At 35.1% G+C, this 20,276-nt stretch overlaps 2 protein-coding genes across 5 annotated transcripts in view; one reads left to right on the plus strand and one right to left on the minus strand.

Annotated features, from left to right (window-relative positions):
• Positions 1–8,578: 8,578 nt before the first annotated feature.
• Positions 8,579–11,731, minus strand: dusp19a (dual specificity phosphatase 19a). Its single transcript, XM_051119762.1, has 4 exons — positions 11,409–11,731; positions 10,818–10,864; positions 10,584–10,736; positions 8,579–9,852 (listed from the first exon to the last, which is right to left on the minus strand). The coding sequence occupies exons 1-4, from the start codon at positions 11,629–11,631 to the stop codon at positions 9,634–9,636; spliced, it is 642 nt and encodes a 213-aa protein (XP_050975719.1). The 5' UTR covers positions 11,632–11,731; the 3' UTR covers positions 8,579–9,633.
• Positions 11,732–14,705: 2,974 nt separating this feature from the next.
• The window catches only part of nckap1 (NCK-associated protein 1), a 56,979-nt gene continuing 51,408 nt past the window's right edge, over positions 14,706–20,276 (plus strand). For all 4 annotated transcript variants that reach the window (XM_051118700.1, XM_051118701.1, XM_051118702.1 and 1 more), the window contains exon 1: positions 14,706–15,005. In XM_051118700.1, the coding sequence (XP_050974657.1) occupies positions 14,898–15,005 (108 nt within the window). In that variant the 5' untranslated portion in view covers positions 14,706–14,897. The remainder of the gene's footprint in view (positions 15,006–20,276) is intronic.

Genomic DNA, 20,276 nt, shown 5'->3' on the forward strand with positions numbered 1-20,276 from the left:
AAATAAAATGCATTAAAGGTCTTTAATCGTACAGCACGTGACCTTCAAGGGAAGCGATATAAAGCAATAAGATAAGTTTAATGAATGTTTTATCAAGGATCATCTCAAGGTGAGTAGATGTTCCTCTCTTGATTTAATAAGCTCAAATGTCAAATGCTATATCAGACACGATCCGTGAGTAACAATCACACTCCCATCTTTAGAGTAATGACAGACTTTACACTGAGGAGAGGGGGATGGATCTGACCTGGCCCAAAGCCTAGAACTGTTCTCATGGTAGTCGCTAAGTTCTGTGACAGATAAATATGGATTAACTAAGACATTGAATCATTTCTGCATTTTTTCCATTTTCAACAAACTTAGGAGCAAAATTCACTGAGTAGATGTTTAAACACAACATGTTAAAAACATCCAGAACGGAAAAGAACACAGAATACACTGTCTACCAGTCAAAAGTTTTTGAACAGTAAGATTTTTAATGCTTTTTAAAGAAGTCTCTTCTGCTCACCAAGCCTGCGTTTATTTGATCCAATATACAGCAAAAACAGTTAACAGTTTTTACTATTTAAAACAACTGTTTTCTATTTGAATATATTTTAAAATGTAATTTATTTCTGTGATTTTTTTAGCATCATTACTCCAGTCACATGATTCTTCAGAAATCATTCTAATATTCTGATTTGCTGCTCAAAAAAACAATTATTATAATTATAAATTATTAGTAGTATTAATATTATTATGTTTAAAACAGCTGAGTAGAATTTTTTTCAGGTTTCTTTGATGAATAGAAAGTTCAGAAGAACAGGATTTATCTGAAATAGAAATCTTTTTTAGAATCTGTAACATTATAAATGTCTTCATCATCACTTTTGATCAATTTAAAGCATCCTTGCTAAATAAAAATATTAATTTTAACTTTTTATCTCAGATAAATGCTGATCTTTCTGTTCATCAAAGAAAAAATTATACTCAACTGTTTTAAATATGACAATAATAATAATAATTGTTTCTTGAACAGCAAATCAGCATATTAGAAAGATTTCTGGATCATGTGACACTGACGACTGGAGTAATGATACTGACATTTTTTTTAACTTCGATCACAAGAATAAATTATTATTTTAAAATATATTCAAATAGAAACAGTTATTTTAAACAGTAGAATATTTAAAATGTTACTGTTTTTGCTGTACTTTGGATCAAATAAATGCAGGCTTGGTGAGAAGAAGAGAATTCTTTTTAAAAAACTTTTGACTAGTAGTGTATATCAAGACATTTTTTAAGACTCCAATGGCTCATCCCTCACTGAAATACTGAAATAGTTTTGAATGAATATAAATTTTTATATTTTCCATTTTCATTTAAATTTTACCTATTAAAAAAACAATAAATTATATTTTAAAAATTATATTAAAAATAATAATAATAAGTTAAAAATAATGTTTTATTAAATTTGGCTGTTTTTGTAATTTTTTCAATCAGTTTTATTTCAGTTTTACTTTTAGTTCTTTTAGCATACCAAGTGAAACTAAATGGCATTATGACTGGTTAGATCACCTGTCAATCAAACTGTCTGAGAAGGGTCAACTGAGCTCACTGATTTGGACACATTGTGATATTTTAGCACCTGACTGACTGCGGGTGTGTTTACAGGGTGTGTAGTTTGGTTGTCTTTGGTTCTTCTAGTCCAGTGCAAAATGTATAGGTAAATGATTATATTTAGTCCTTGTTCGTTTAGCATTCACACTGTCATTTTTAACAATAACCTAAAGATACAAAACAAAAGACAGCGGTTCTGACACTTGTACCAAACTGTAACGACCAACATACTGTAGCTCCAGCAATGAGAAGAACCAGGTACTCTTGTGACATCTCGTGACATCATGTCTTTTGGTTCCTTTAGATGTCTTTGGTCTATGTTGCATTCATATTTCAGCCAAACCGCACCCGAATCCATTTGGAAATGGACCAAGACCCACCTTTTCAACAACTTTCAGTCTGCTATTTGGTGCGCATCAAGGTTTGGATGGCAGCATTCACATTTATTCAAATGAACCACATTAACAAAACAAACGTGCCAGAGTTTGTTTCAATAAAAAACAAACCTTACAAGTGTAAACACACCCTAAAACATCACAATAATCTACAAGTAATGACTCTATCAATTAATATCTTGTGAAATAGTGACCTGTTTTCAAGCATGCCCTGTCTGTCCTCTTGCTTGGTCACATACATAGTTTCACCCTAACACTTACACTGTTGGTTGAGCCAAAGTTGTTATGTCAATCCAAGTTGGGTAATGCATAACGCATATAATATATGCAAAGAAAATGGCATGGTAATCTATATGCGTCTTCTTGTGTTATTCATTGCCTGTTTTCCAAACTATCATTTACAACACTTTGAGCTTGTCTGCACTGCATTATTAACGTCACCCTAGATTTACAGCTATGTGGGAACATTCTTCAAACAATACAAAACTCTCCACATGAGCCTTACTGATAATACTGCTAATGCTTTTCAAACACATGCCATTTTTCAAAACACTGATAGCCATTTATTTCTTGCACTCTCTCAGGAATATTATGGGTAAAGGGAGCCCTCTGGTGACTAAAATCTCAACTTGTAATGCTAGTAAATATGCCATTGTGAGATTTCCATTTAAATATAGCTCAAGTGCTATTGTTTTGAAATTATGGGTAATTATATGGTATGGGTAAGCAATTACATGGTAGATTTAACAGACAACAGAGAGAACAAGTAATTGCTAAAGACCCATTATTAAGTAATTTAGTAGTATATTAAAATATTTTATTTAAAATTATGAAGAAAGGAGTGTATATAATTCTTCTGTTGACTATAAATATATTCATCTATATATTATGTGTTTTTATTATTAATAGATTTTTATATTATATTATATTATACTATATTATTATATTATAATTTAGGCTATTACAATAGATGTAGCCAATATATTATCAGTATTTGTCCTGATATCTGTCAGGCTGTATGACGATTTAATGCATGCTATTCCAAAAAAATCACTTACTTTAAAGCAAGTCACGCAATGAACAAATTAATTGTAGCATCCTTTTATATCACTGTTAAGGCTAAACAACACAGCGGTGAATCACAACTGCCCTGTCTATTCTCTAAAAAAAACACTTTTTATCATAACAAGAGAGGAGGTTGATGATTCTCAGTAATGTAATTGACACGTTCCACAACCTAGTTTGTTTCTGGAAATAATATGCATGTTTATCAGACATGAGCATGCAAATTGGTCTAATGAAACTGTCCTGGCCATACTCAAGGTCATCTAATTATCAGCAACAATGAACAGGAAATCATCTTTGAGTTTGCACTAAATCAACGCTCCTATTCTTCCATGATGACAGTGCAGGCACGTCACAGGAAGAGTTTCTTCTGCTGCTCCAGCGACAGAGTAATAAATCTAAAACTGATACGTAACAGCACGCCCTGAGTCTCAAATGAACAGAAGCTATTTGGAAACCTTCTTCATTACATAGGCTCACCCATGTGCAGACACATTTGACAGAGCACTATTGCAGGAACTCAACGACTTAATTATGGAGTTTAAAATATAGATCACTACATCAATTAACACAACCACTGTCGTAACTCAAGCTCACTTCAGCCTACGCAGTTGCAGAGACGAAACTTGTTTTGGCTGGTGATGCCAAATGACCAAAGAAAAATGCTCTGTGGATCCTCTGCAGTAAATGGGTGCCGTCAGAATGAGAGTCCAAACAGCTGATAAAAACAAAACAATAATTCACAAGTAATTCACACGCCTCCAGTACATTGACTTGAGAAGCATAAAGCTGCGATTGTGAGAAACAAATCCATCAATAAGGTATTTTAACATTAAACTGCCACTTCTGGCCAAAATATAACTCCATAATACATAATAATCCTTCCTCCAGTGAAAAAGTTCATCCGCTGTTGTTCTCTCACATTAAAATCTACTAACATATGTATTCATTTTGAACTGTTTTGGACTGTTTTGTTTTTGTAAACAGTGCTAGATGGGTGCACATTTCTCTCCTGATTCAGACAAGACAACTTTTTCATTGGAGGAGGCGTTATTATGGATTATAACCTCAACATTTTTTTTCTGGAAGCAACGTTTTGAGGGTCTGTAGATGTGTGGATTACTTGTAGATTATTGATGTTTTTATCAGCTCTTTGGACTCTCATTCTGACGGCACCCATTCACTGTAGATTTCTCTAAATCTGTTCAGATGAAAAACAAACTCAGGGCTCAACGCTAACAATTTTTTTTACTTGTTCAAGTAACTTTAAATGCGTTATACAAGGTCAAACAAAAAATAAAACACCATGTAAACTTTTCTTAAAACAGTGAGTTCCCATCAGAGATACATTCATATAAACCCCTGTTTATATTTCCAATATTTTGCGCATTGTGAACCGTGATCTTGCTCTCCCTGCTACAGTATTTTTTCTTCTTTCACCATGTCTACATCGGACGCAAGCGGCGCGACACGACGCATCAAAATACAGTAAAACCCATTATAATCATTGATGCTGTCTACACTGAACAGCACGACACAACAAATCCCTGAGAGTAAAACAGTGGCCCAAACGGGCCAGTGACAAATTCGTCAACTGTCCCAAGCGTCTTTTACACTGGCCCCGGGCCATCGGGCACTCCTTATTGTTGAGCCCTGAAACTCATCTACATCTTGGTTGGCCTGAAGGTGAGTAAATTTTCAGCAAATTTTTATTTTGGGGTGAACTGTTCCTTTAAGAACAAGATGTGACATACTAAAATTAAAGATACTTATTGTGAGCTAACAGTAGATTCGTAAGGAAGTTACTAGGGGTCAAAGGGTGGAAAAACACTGGGAACAAAGCACGCTGCCAGCACTTATGCTAATCTAACCACCAACAGCTCTTCAGTGTGATTGTGAAATAAAGAGGCTGAATTCATTCCTCTTAATTGCTCTTCATTTGGCTATAAGACAAAATCTTTAATTGCTTTCCTCGCAGCCATCCAGCACGGTTGGCAACCAAAACAACGGTGAGCAAATTAGCCCCCAATCTGCAGCATCCCAATCGACGACGCAGAGAGGCCTCGTAATGAATTCCACCGGCTTTGTTCTGCCCACTCAACCCCTTTACGTCCAAGAGGCTTGAAATAAAATAGTAAGATTCAAATCATTATAATGCATTCTCTAAAGAAACAAGACCTCCGATGACACTCTATTTAATACTGTACAGGGGTTGCCATGACAAAGACAGCAGTGAAATACTGGCCATGTCATGTCATTCTTGGAAGTGCATTCAAATTCATTTTGCTCACCTAGTGTTTTGCATGTACAGCCAATGCATATGAAGCCTGTTTAATATGATGCTTGACTACATTTGCCCGTAACTCTTTACAAAACAATCAGCTTGTTAAATAAGATTCAAATTCAAGAACAAAACAAGAACAATTTGTCTCAGTTTTAGAGTAAGATTTTTTACTTATTAATGGACTTGACACAGCATCTCTCTTTAAACACTCCCTCCATAAAATCAACCATTTAAAAATGTCACTTTCGAACTCCTTCTAAGCTTGTCGTCTCATTAGAATTTGATGTGTATTATCTAAAAAACAATTTTGATTTGCAAATGTTTTTGCAGAAAAAGCCAATTACATTTTTGGGTGTGGCCAATGATGAGTATAATGAGTAATTGAACACCTGTACACCAAGGCAAATATAAAACCGAATTAATATTGGTTTCCAAGCCGAGAAGTCGTTTTGAGGATGCATGGAAAACTATGTCAAATTTCACCCATACATTGTCTACAAATGCACTTGGACCTGATAACACTGTAAATATACTGAATCTAGCTTTTGCTGGAGAAATCCCCGGTGAATATGTTGTATAAAGGAAAATGTGCTTACCTTAAAATATGAGTTTCTCATATTTTGCAAAACCGTAAGAATGATGTTTATTCAGTAAGTTTCAGAGGGGTCAACTTTTAAAAAACTCCAAATACCACCCAAAAAATGGCCAAAATATGCTCTCAAATTTGATTATTTTGGTCATGTTTTTTACAAACGTGCTTGGACCAGATAACATTGTAGTTAAATAGAGCGTTTTTATGACACATTATCAGCTGGCCAAATTGGCGGGACCAAACATAAACAGTGCCACTGAAACAAATGAAACTTGCATACTTTGCTGATTATTGCTGCTGAAAATGGTAAATTATTGTTATGTTTTGGGCTGTACTAATCCGTCGGACCAGAAAAAAACATTTGGAGTTTCCAAAAACATCTGCCAAAAGTTATAACAAATCAAGGAGAAGAGTGCAGAAAACTGTCTGAGGAACAAAAGGCGTTTGTGGTTGGTGAAACTGAACCAGGATTTCCAGGGCAAGAATGTTGACAACCTTTGTGTTTGTTCTTATAATTTCCGGAGTAGTAGGTAAAGTATCAGACTAATATCCTAATTAATACTGCTCGTATGTATCTTTACCACCTATAAACTTTAGTTTGTCAAAATATTGTGCCCTTTCCTGCTTACTTGGTCCTTTCTCTACATGATTTAGCAGCTTCCACACAATTTTCTATGGTTTAGACAACATAAATTAGCAGAACAACGTATTCAGTAGTACATTAACCGTGCAATCCATGCTATTGTTTACATCCGAGTATAGCCAATATGGCCGCGCATCCGGATAACTGACCAAATCGCGACGTAGGTGCAAACCGTCTATACTGAATTTAGCTTTTGCTAAACAAATCTCTGCTGAATGTCTAAATAAAAGTGCTTACCTGAGTTTCTGACGTTTTTAATAAAACACTAGTAGTTTTTGTTATTTATTTATTTATTTATTTAATTTCTGTTGCTTGCTTTGGTCTCCTCCTCAGGTAATTTCTGCACTCCAACAAACTTGCAATCTAACTTCTATGGTTATTTAGTGTTTTGACGCTACTGAAAAGTATAGTGTATATGAAAAGAATGCATTATTTAATGTAACATTTTAATCTCCGAGATTCAAATCATAATTTGCACCTTATAAACTAATCCCGTGTAATGAATTGTGAATTAAATCCTTTGATAAAACACAGCTTTGATATTACTGCACTAGCATTAAGCTGTAACCAAATGTCTGACATCATTTTACCCGCTTTTAAAGTTAATAAACAAAACCATCAGTGACCATGCCAAAGTTTTCCTCAGCACGGACAGTGTTGAAAACAGCTGTGAAACTCTCATCACTTGCCTCCCTCGGTGATGACAGACGCCCTCTGAACTTCCCGGCTGACCCTCTGAACTGCATTTTTAATGACCCGAGTCTGGCTCTCGGTCAGGTCCCGGTTCGCTCTGCCGTCATCGGACTCCTTGGGCTTCACGGTCACAATGTTTCTCCTGGAGAGCTTGGATGAGAACGTGCCCATGTGGAAAAGCAAATCCCCGAGTTTATCAACACCATGGGAGATAGAGTTGAAGTGACGACAATTGCCCAAAGAGTTTCCCTGTGTTTTCGATATAAGTCATCCTAGTTCAACCATAATGTCCTAATGTAGGCATATTACTGTAGGATATAACTGTAGGCAGTCCAGTTAAAAGCGCCATCGGCGGACGTGCGCGTCCTCGAAGGTGTTATTTCTATTACAGACACAGGGGGCGCTATAACCCTGTCTATTCTGACTAGTGGAGACGTTTTATAAAAATACAGTCCCAAATATATGTGACCCTGGACCACAAAACCAGTCATAAGGGTCATTTTTTTAAAGTGTGATTTATACATCATCTGAAAGCTGAATAAAAATGATTTCCTTTGATGTATGGTTTGTTAGGATAGGACCATGCATGGCAGATATGCAACTGGAATCTGAGGTTGCAAAAAAATCAAAATATTGAGAAGATCGCCTTTAAAGTTGTCCAAATTAAGTTCTTGGCAATGCATATTACCAATCAAAAATTAAGTTCTGATATATTTACGATAGGAAATCGTAATGATCTTTACTTAATATCTTCATGATTTTTGGCATAAAAGAAAAACTGATCATTTTGACCCATACAAAGTATTGTTAGCTATTGCTACTAATATACCCGTGCAACTTATGACTGGTTTTGTGGTCCAGGGTCACATATAATTGAGCAGATTCATTTAGAGCATCACGAAAGTGGTTTGTCTCTGCGTCGTTTTAAATGTTTAAAAAAGTAACTCTTACTTTCACAGCTTTATAAATCAAATCTAAATGTTTTTACATTCATATTGTTAGCAAATTTCTCTCAGTATGGTATGGAAAATAAGATTATAAATAAAATAAAAATTAAAAAATAAAAAAAATAAAATTATGGGGCCAGTGTATGTTTATAGACTGAACAAGTTTAATGTGATCTAGTTAAAAGCACTGTCAAACACAGTTTATACAAAAAAAAAAAACAGACATGTATAGCTATTTTTTGTATATATGTACACATTTTATTCAATACAATCCATTCCACACATCCATACTTCAAAATTAAGGCTCGGTCTACACCACACAGTTAATCCCAGTAAAATTTCATGTCAAACATCCTCACAAGCATTTTATGACAATTTCCTACCTTCAGAAAAAACACATCACATCAGTGTAAATAAAACAGGATTAAACGAGAATCTTAAGATTTGTTTAAAAAATCACTATATTACTATGCAATCTATGGACATAAACATCAAAATATGTAATTAAAATTACAAAATTACAAAAGAAAATGAACTAAGATTTGATGTACCAAGAATACTTGTTTAACTAGTCCCTCTCTTTTGGTTGATATTTAAGTTACTATATTGCACAAATATAGCTTAACATCCCAGAGGATGATCAAGGATGTAAAGTGTAATATTAATAATAAATGAACTGGACCAAATTATTTTTCCAGAAAAATAAAAAGCCTGAATGTGAGTGTTTACCAAAATATGTCTGGAAAGTTGATTCTAAATGCCTAACGAACATAACAGAATGGGAAAATAACTGCATCTTAAAGGTTACACTTTGTTAAGATAATTGAAAGAGTGTTTGTATGTGATTTATTTTGATAGTGAATTCCTGAAATTAAATTGAAGTAGCACAAAGGATGACAATTGTAATTGAAATGAAGTAATTGCAAATAAAATGTAATAGGCTAAGAATGAGAACCAATGTAATTCAAATTCCAGTTCAACATCATGTAAAGCCAGTTCAATTCAAATTCCAACTGAAAGGCAGCTATGTTTCTTTTTGTCATATTAGCACCTATAAGACAATTTGGAAGTGTTAAATCAAAGCCATATATGAAACTATGATGGAAGCACTGGTGGCTTTAAAAGAGCAGTTCATCAAAAAATGAAAATTCTGTCTTTATTTACTCACTTCATGTCATTTCAAACCTATTTTATTTTTTGTGAATTCTAGACTTGTGAAGAGTAGACTGATTCCAGTCACTTTTACTATAAGGAAAAGAGCAGCTTGAACATTCTCTATAAATATCACCATTTGTGTTCAATGAAAGAAAAACAGCCAAACAGCTTTAAAAAGATATTAGGCAATAATGACAGAATTTTAATTTTGGGGTGAACTGTCCCTTTGAGATTAAATGGATGCAGCTGTAGAATAATGTTCAATCATGACCCAAACCATTTGCTTGTGTAGCATCTTGTGGTCTGAAGTTTTTCAGCTGCTCCATGAAACCTGGATTTGGACATGAGGCCGGTCGAGCTGATTTCACCAGCGCAAACGTGTCACCAAATGGCTGCTTTTCCTTCAACATCAGATATCCGATGACGACCGAGACAGAACGTGAAACTCCAGAATTGCAGTGGACAAGTACAACTCCTTTCTGAAGAAAGAAACAAACTGTCTAGTCAGACAGCAGGAAGAGAAATTGTTTCCAGAAGCTACGGGAATCCCTCAATGGAGGCATTTCATTTCACATCATTACATACTTCATTATAAAGCATGTAATTAATCCTATGCTAATTGCAAGGAATTACAAAATTGCGAGTTACGGGTGAGAGAACCACTTGCTGCTGAGTTGAGAAGAACATTATTTGATTAACTGAGCTGCTGTTTCCGTTCGCATCATAGACGACATAGTAAATTAGGGGACGGGAGGCACTACGCTCGTTTTACAAAGGAATGGAAACTTATTTCCAGCAGCCATTGTAATCATAAACCTTAGTGAATTTGAATCATGAGGCAGTGTCAGGTTAAGGGTGACTGGCGACACTATTTAGTAAAGAGGTTGTATGACAAACAATGGCCCGTTAGTGATATGATCTTTCTACAACTCGCTAAATAATGCATTGTGAAAACTCAGCATCCATTATTCAGCACGCCGCACGGTTACCTAGAATAACGGAGTTAGCCATTGGATGACCACGCAGTATCACATAGGCCAGGCGCTAAAGCCCAACACTCAGGAAATTACACTGAGAGAATGAAATATTGCTCTTATAATGCAGCCAGATTTCCATGTTGCATTATGCAAAAATGCAAGATCTGTGCAAAAACATTCTTGGACATGACATGTAATCATGAATATGCCATGAAACAAAAGGCAAATGTTACCTCAGCTTTAGCCTGGTCTATAAACTGTGCACACTCCTCGATGTGTGCTATGATATCAGTGTCAGGTAGGTCCAGTATGCTCAGTGTTTTATAGATGAACAAGTTAGGAAAGGCATTTTCCACACCATACGCAACATTTAATATATGTGTGACCTGAAATCAATGGAAACACATTATGAGTCTTAAAACAAAGTTATTTTATGATAAAATACCAAAATAATAAACTCACATTACCTTATATTTCCTCAAAGTACCAAAGTCATGAGCTGCATCTTGTGACCCTTGAAATAAACATAATTAAAATGAATACTCAGAATAGAATAGAATAGAATAGAATAGAATAGAATAGAATAGAATAGATTATCCTATGTGGGGGAAATTTTAAACTCTAATATCACAGCCAGAAATCAACGTTATACATATAAAATATACCACACAATTCAATAACAATAGCAATAATAATAATAGTAATAATAATAATGCCTAACAATAATTTAAAAGGTCTTTAAAAATCCAAATTTATTATTATAATGTATATAAATGTATATAGAATTATTTTAATAACGTTTTTATCAATTGCATTTTATTTTTGTTTATAATTTTATTTACATACAACCTTAAATATCAATTTCATTTAATGCATACATTACATATACAACAAAAAAATAAAATAATATGTAAAATAAAATTCTGCAATTACACACATTACATTTCAAAAACATTTTATGAAGATTAAAGTCCAAAAGAGCAAACAGGCCATCCTGAGAGTTTATTACAGATTTATTTGTACTTTTTAAGTGTCAAATGAGAAGATGCACTACTTACCAAGTAATAGATATGGTTTAATATATCCAACCTGAAGATCCCAGTTATTATCCTGAACATATCCACATGCAGTTTCAGGCTGTGCTGTTTCTTCCACCACCTGTACAGTGGAACCTTTCCATGTCTCAATAATCCTCCTGCCGCTCAAAGTCGTTACTCTGGTGCATTGTTTCCGCAAATTAGCTTTGGAGAAGGATTTTATTTCTTGTGCAAGCGACTGCATCACATTTGCGGTGGAGATGTCTAAGGCAGAAATGTAAAAGGCTCCGAATTTGAGTTTGTGCTGTTAGACCGTTCGTTGCTCCCTCACTAGTAATGCCCGTCTACATTTCTGTGACCTCGATACTACCTGAAAACCGAGAGGATTCATTAGCGCACCTCAGCATAATTACCTGGGGAAGATCAAAACAATAGTGACACCCAAAGGAGACAAATATAACTGCATATGTGAACCTCTGCTAAAGCGATAGCTATTATTCACGTATTTATTTTCAGGGTAGTAATTTTCTGAGAGCAATTGGTTGCCGTTCGTCTCGCCAAAACATTTGAATACGTGTTTTTTGTTGTTCTTGTTGTTGCCCCTGGTGAAAAAAACAGCATATGCTGGTAGGTATGTTTTGATGCTGGGATGCTGGTTAGGTATGTTTTGTTGCTGGTTTAAGCTGGTCCTTTGCTGGTTTATCCTGGTCTTTAGCTGGTTTATGTTGGTCCTTTGCTGGTTTATGCTGGTATAAGAACCAGCTTAAACCAGCATCAAAACATACCTACCAGCATATGCTGGATTTTTCACCAGGGGCGTTTTTTTTCTTATTCTAATTCTAATAGCATGATACATAACAACAGTACTTAGCCTATGTTTTGTTGGCTTCGAGTGATTTGACATGCATGATTAGGGTATAGCTATATCATATATAAAGGGGGTAGATTACTGATTCCAAATTACATGACAAAAGTTGTAAATAGTAACGTAATCCATTGCATTACATATTTTATGTAATATGATCTTTTAGATTACTTTTGACTTATCTCATTCATAGCATTGATTTAAAACGCATAATCTTGTACCATATTGATATAAAATACAAAGTTTAAGAAAATATATTCCATTCATTGTTATTAACAACATGAAGTGCATTAAACATTATTATTACATCAGGGTGTGACTTGTGAAGGAACTGCAGGGTATTTGTGAGTTTAATGAAAAACTAATAATTAATTAAATTATACAAATTTTACAGTAAGTCATAAAATCAAAATAAAACACTTACTAAAAAAAGAAATATTTGTTTACCTGCATGTCATGTGACCCTTCGTCAGAGAACAATGAACATGCAAATGTATACTTCATTATTAAAAAAATGTTTTAGTTTAAAATCTCAGGGGTACTTCAAGTAAATATACTGGGTGAAAGAGGATCAGATGAGAAAAAAAGTTTAGAAATTTGTGAATTAATGAATTTGTGCATTTTATTGTGTTTGAAATACGAAAGCCTTTTAAAGACGAAGAAATACATGGTTAACCTATATAATAATTATGTAATAATTGAAATAAAAATGAATGTGTTCATCAATAGTTGATGCAATATAGAAACATTTCTTAAACTTGAAATTATTTTGTATGGTCAGGCCTGATTTTGTTGTTATAAATAAATAAAAGATATGTAGATATATAGTTATAATATATGTTATATATATATATATATAGTTTCTTTTTCTTTTTCTTTTCTTCAACGTTATTTCTCTTTGTTAAAAGGAAAACTGGTTACACTGTGAAACAGTTTAACGAAGGCTGAGTATAACTTATAGTTTAAACATATTGTGTAATTGTACACATCCACATATTGTAAAGATAATCTTTGGTTACACTGAGCATTGTATGTAAGTGGAAGACTTTCTCAGTGTAAGCGGTAGGCTATTTTAGAAAGGAACATTTAAAAAATGAAAATGAGAAATTAGGGAGAATCAATAATTTATGAATAATTTGCTATTACTATTGCTATTGTGTAAATAATATGGAATCATGTAATCAATAAAAAATATCTGTAGTCTGACTACGAGTATTTAAAAAATGTAATTTAATCTAATTACACATTCTTAAATTTTGTAATCTGATTACGTTATCCAGATTACATGTAATTAGATACTACCCAGCTCTGCATAAATAAATAAATTGGGATCTGCGCTTTCAAAACAATGTATAATGAAGCTTCGAAACCTTTGTGAATCTTATATTTTGAATCACTGGTTCGGACTTCAGAGCACTTCAAAATGACCAAGTCAAGTGATTTCAGTAAAACGAGGCCTCATTGAACATTTGTTTGGTTCACCCAGTGTATCCATCTTATTTTACCATAAGAGGGCATGGTCATTTGTTAATTTTATGGGTTTGGCTTCCAGTCTCATCCACACCCAGCTATTTTTAGCTGTTTAAAACAGCACGTTTTGCAGCTTGGTATTGCAAATAGGTGTCTTACTATATCATTTTGAAGTATTATCTTAATTGTGAACTCACTGGTTTGTAGTGCGAACGGTTTTACCGTTTACTGCACAATGCTATTCTTCTCGTTATTTCCCTATAGTGGCTAATGAACCGAAAGTCTCGCCCATAGGCTTACTTCTGTGTTATATAATAAGGTGGATAGGCCTAAAACACGTTTTAACTTATTTCAGGTCAGTTTTATTATGTCGGTTCAGTTTTAATGATTTAAATAAACTTTAATAAACATGGGAGCGTCGTGGGTTAAATATTTCTAGTTGGCCTAAAGACCAAACACATTAAACAAGTACCACAAAATGTATAAAATACCACAGATTATATAGAAACATCATATTAAATGGTATTTAATGGTTTGTAAATTGTATTTAGCAGATTACACTTTTATAAACAATTGTAATTGGTTTGTAAATTGTGTCTTTGCACATTTTGGCCGGTTGACGTTGCATTTACACCATTTTGATCAGCAGGTTTCGCCAGAGGGTTTCAAAACTGAATCATTTTTCGAAGCTCAACTGAGTTTAAAAAGCTTTGTTTTATTGATCACTCATAAGAGTTATTTATGTTTTTAACACATAAAATAATCTCAGTTTCTTATCTAAAAAAAAATCAAGAAGACTTTAAACTGAAAAAAAAAAGTTTTCCATTTGCATCTATGTGTATGAAATTCACCGAATAAAATTATTAGCTTCAAAATAACTTAAAAGTCAATAACCGCATCTTTTCAACAACTACTATCAACAGCACGAGGGGGGCGGAGGTCCTGCGGAGGGCTCCGGTCACATGACGCAATGACGTCGTTGCCGGAAGCAGCCTCGTTCTGGCCGTCAGGGCAACACCTAGAAAAAAAAACACATCCCCGACGACGCGCCTCAAGCCCATAATATGGGCGAATTTTAACACTAAAAACCTACTCGTTTCGGCACCTTACTCTTTAACACTACACGAGGATTCCGTTGGGTTGTGATTGAGCTCGTTTTAACGGTCGTTTGAGCCATGTCTCGGGGCGCGCTGCAGCCGAGCCAGCAGAAGCTGGCGGAGAAACTGACGATCCTCAACGACCGCGGCATCGGGATGCTCACCCGCATCTACAACATCAAGAAGGTGAGAATAAGCGCTCCATGCATGTGTGTTTCAGACGACTGCAGTAGGCGCACACAAATACACACACATATACACACACGGGGTTGATGAGGCCAGGCCCTGATTGAGTGCGTGCGTGTGTGTGCGCGACACAGCCATAAATCAATGTTTACGCCGTATAATGCATTACGGGCTAATTTTGAATGAGATTTAATACAGGTTAGTGAGTCTCCAGCCAAAACGAGTCGATATAACGCATATTAGCAATGATTATTTTAACAGTGAGATGAGGATGGCTAATGCCCTAGTTTTACCTCCCCTACGATCGTAAAGCAAGATACTACGCTATACATTTATGTACTGGCGCTCTCTATTCAGGGCTAAGTGCACAAAGCCATGATTGAGAAGGCCTGTGAACACTATGTGTCCAAACTAGAACCTTACCGTGACCCAGCTTTTAAAGCACTTATAATGACCCATCTATAAAGGCGGATAATCCAATCCAGACATCTCAGCTTTGAAAGCGTGAGTTTCTACAAAGATCTAATTGTGTCTAGTTGGTAGTGGCCTGACAGTGCTGGATAAATTGAATCTTCCTGTTTGATATGTCAGTGGGTGTGTTGAAAACCGCACACTAAGCCCTTGCACTCCTTCAGCTGTCATACCTGAAGTCCAGAGTATGTCCGACAGATGTCAGATCAGTGGGATTCTGAAGCGGTGGTGGTTTGACAGTTGTGTTCTGCAATATTGCTATTTTATTAGTTCCTACTGATATTGAAGGGTGTTTACTCGTAAGTGTAGTTGTTTGATTTGCTGAGCAGTAATAAAAAAAATCACTGATCTGTGATTTGTGAATCAGAGGTATTATTGGATAGGATTATGAGCTATTAAACATATTTGGGTGAATAGTATAGAAACACCAATATGCCCAGGCCATATTTCAATATTTTGCTAAAATGTTTTGCATTGTGACATTATTTTCATGGCAATTAAGCACATTTTCCCTGCGAATTCTCATTATTTGAATGCTAAAATATATATATATTTATTTTTTTTTTTCAAAAATTTCAAATATATATCTATAATGTAATTTCAACACACACACACGTATATGTATGTGTGTTTTATATATATATAGTATATAAATAGTACCATGTCTGGTAATCGAACAAACAGATTCTGATAATCTGGAAAAGGCCAGATTGTACATTGGAATAAATGAATAAATGAATGAATTAAATGAATGAATGAATTAATGAGTGAATATCACTCATACAGTGTAAGAAACAATATATGTAAAACATATATATAAAAAAAATATGAAAATATGTGACCCTGGACCACAAAACCAGTCGTAAGGGTACATTTTTTAAAATAGAGATTTACATCAAGCTGTTTGCAAAATAGTGATTTACTCATTTGAAAGCTGAATAAATAAGTTTTCTATTGATATATGGTTTGTTAGCATAGGACAATATTTGGCCGAGATACAACTTTATGAAAATCTGAAATCTGAGGGCGCAAAAAAATGAAAAATCGCCTTTAAAGTTGTCCAAATTAAGTTCTTAGCATTGCATATTATTAATCAAAAATTAGGTTTTGATACATTTATGGTAGGAAATTGACAAAATAACTTAATGGAACATGATCTTTACTTACTAACCTAATGATTTTTGGCATAAAAGAAAAATTGATCATTTTGACCCATATAATGCATTGTTGGCTTCAGCTATAGCTACAAATATACCTGTGCTACTTGAGACTGGTTTTGTGGCCCAGGGTCACACAAATGAAATTGTGTCTATATATATACATAATATACATTAGCCAATCATTTTACAGACATATTTGTTAACCCTAAAACTCAATACAATGAAGTGCAAAATTTTAAATACAGCTAAAACACCTTTAAAAAAATCTATATGGAGATTTCTTTCATATTAATGCATACATTGTGCCATTTTTTTGAAACCGTGCACAAATGTGAATTCGGCAGGAAAGTGCTTCGGTGTCATGAATTAATGTCTTCATTTTCTTTATGCAAAATCTGTTTTATTCCCTGAATGTTGTGTTGAAATGTGAGTTGGACATGTTTTCATAAGATTCGCCCAGCAGTCAGAGGCTTGAAATATCTTGAATCGTGCAAACATCACACACAAATTAAAGCCTGTCAGTTCTAGTCTGCATGTTCAAAGAATTTTTTCGCTTTGCCAATATAGCCACTGTCTAAGGTTTTTGAGAAAGGCTTGGCATTGAGGCTAGCAGTAATGGAAGCAGTCCAGATCACAGCAGAAAGTGGGCTAGTGGAGGACCAGCGCTGTTAGCATTTCTCCCCCCCCACCCCGCCTCCCTCTGGCCGTGAACTCACTCAGATATGTGATGTGAATTCATCAATGTGTGTGATGCCCGTTTAGAGCGCAGAAGGTCTCTGGAGTGCCGCCTGTCTCTCCATGCCCACTGATGTCACTCGTGTATGTCTGACCTTACTCATTCAAACAAGTCATCGGGGGTCAACCCAATATTAGCCATATTCTGTTGTTCTTCTGTACTCCCATGCACCATATCCATTCAGAATACAACAAGGTAGAGTGCTCTGTGGGAAACCTGACCGAACCAGTTCAGTGTTATTGCCTGTTATTTCATATTGTATTTTTTTGTGTCAAATTTAGTTGAGGAATAGCTTTTCCACAGGACTAGAAATTGGAATACATGCTTTTGGTAGTCCTGTTGCCTAGCAACTGGCAGGCATTGCATCGAGTGCTGTAAGATCTACGTTGCATTGTGGTGGATACAGAGAGGGAGTAAAAATTTTAGATGTTCTTTTGATTCTGAATTCATGAAACTGACATTTGCTATTTTTTTTACTAAACCAATCTAAATCAATTTGTTGGTACATGTTTAAATAGACATAATCACGTCTCATTTTGCTTGTGCTTGTGCAATTTAAGCATAGACTGATAACTGACTTAGTTTTTAAACACAAGCTGTGCTAAATGCTGCTTGGAATTTGTTGGATTTAGCATATAGGTTTGTAGCAAAACTGTGTCACAGGAAATGACAGCAGAATTCTTCCGTGGAAACGACCTCAGGAAATGCATTCTTATCTCACAGCTCAACATGAAATCCTAAGAGACCGCTTTTCCACCAACAGAATGCTGGTGCCAAAGCCAGTGCCCAAACCTTTGAACCATTCTGGCCTGAGTTTCCTGTAAAATGATGGAACTCTCTGATTAACTAACATAGTGCTATGCATCGTTGGAGAAACTAACTAGCTAGTCATGACTGTTTCCCAAAAACGTAGAAACATGGTCACATCTCCATCATTTAACCACGTTGGTTCAACAGTAGCCCCTTACACACAGCAATCCTGGTAAATTGCCATAAAATTGCCAGTATGACTTTATCGGTAAATACACAAATATGTTGTTCACACAGGCAGCGGTGTTCTGGCTTTTTACCGGTAAGAGACCATTCACATAACAGCACCAAAATGCTCTAAATTCTGTGACATCGGACACTATCTTTAAAGGTCCACTGAGGTGCTTTAAAACGTGCTTTTGTGTAATTCTGTGTAGAATTCAAAATTATCCTATAAGTTTTGTTGCATATGATCCGCTCTATGATATCGTATCTCTGGACCGGAGTGTATTCACCCCAACGGAAGGCATATATACACTGTTTGAATTGTTCCCTATCCCCTATATAGTTAGAGACCATAAGTTTTGAATGCTTACATCTTCTAAATGTGAATTTTGTCATTATTTTGGAGCACACTAGCTTACATGTAAGCTTAAGGCTAACATATTTATACTAAAAGCCAAAAAACTTCAATTTTGATTTCATGGGCACTTTAAAAGCTGCACCGTTGTCTTCATTTGCCCGTATGAGTAGAAGCGTTTTAGTTTCATTGTCTATCCAATTTGACAACATTTTTGAAGTCTGAGTGACATAAGGGGATGATCAAAAAGTTCTAAATTTTGCTCCTATAAACATGAGGTGGACATCCATAGTATCATGTTTTTCCTTTAGTTACCGTTGCTATGTCCGACAAACAGTGCCGCTCTCACACTACACATTTCACTATACGCAGTGAAAAATACATCGCAGAGCAAAGAGGAAACTGACAGCACGCCAAGAGACGAGACAGAGCAGGTTACTTTTGGCATGGAACAAGGTTTCAGCTCTAAAATGTTGTAATTTTTTAAGAAATTCAAACAATAAATACCGTTTTGTGGCTCTTTAATGTGTCGTGACAGATCACTGTATTGCCTTATTAGATCAATGACACATGAACCGATCGTCTTTTTCTTCTTTACTTAAAGCATGAAAAAAACATGAATGAACATCAGAACGTATTTTATTTCCCCTGTGGAAAATGGTAGTACACACAATTTGTCAAGTTTAAGTCCACCATTAAGTTAATCTACTCTTCTGTCTGATTTGTTTGTCGGACAGAATAGCTAATTCTGCATTATGATTGGTCAGTTCACCTGTCAGTCAAGCTATTTGCGAAGGGTCAATTGCAAAATGCAAAATGGAAAAGAAGGCGGAGTTTCAAACGCTCAAACACTCACACGCAGAAAATCTGAGAGGCAAGGCACAATGGTCAAAGATGCCCATCTAGTGCATATTTACATAGAAAAACGCTTTGTAAACAGCTCGGAGTAATCATGTTATCTCCATAAGCCTGCTATGATTGGCGAATTTGGACTCAGGCAGACTTTATTCGTCAGTGCGTTCAACGTGCTCATACCGATAATCTTCATTCTGCGTTCACACAGGGCACATACCGGCAATTTACTGGTGATAAAACAACTTTTCACACTGGTAAATTGCCAGAACGAATTTACCAGTATTTTTAAAAAGGTCCTGTTCATATGATCTCTTAATGTTAATTTACCAGTAAAGTCTGTATGTGTGAAAGGGGCTATTGACTGTTTGTGATGATGTTATGCGAAGGTGGTGGAGTAATAACGTCTACAAATTAATCGATTTGAGATACAATATCAGATTATTATAGTTACTTTAAATGAATTAAAGAAATCATGTTATGCTGCATGTAATTGGAATATACTTTACTGCTATATACATTAAGGATAGCTCGTCCAAAAATGAATATTTAATCATTAATTACTCACCCTTATGTCGCTCCAAACCTGTAAGACCTTTGTTCATCTTCGGAACGCAAATTAAGTGTTATGATACTCGTGAATGGCAGTGGGGAATGACACAGAAGAGAAACATTTTTTTCGTCTTCATAAAAAAAAGGTTGAACCACTGATATTACATGGA

This window comes from Labeo rohita, chromosome 9 (genome assembly GCF_022985175.1).
Source record: "Labeo rohita strain BAU-BD-2019 chromosome 9, IGBB_LRoh.1.0, whole genome shotgun sequence".
Classification (NCBI taxonomy): Eukaryota; Metazoa; Chordata; class Actinopteri; order Cypriniformes; family Cyprinidae; genus Labeo; species Labeo rohita.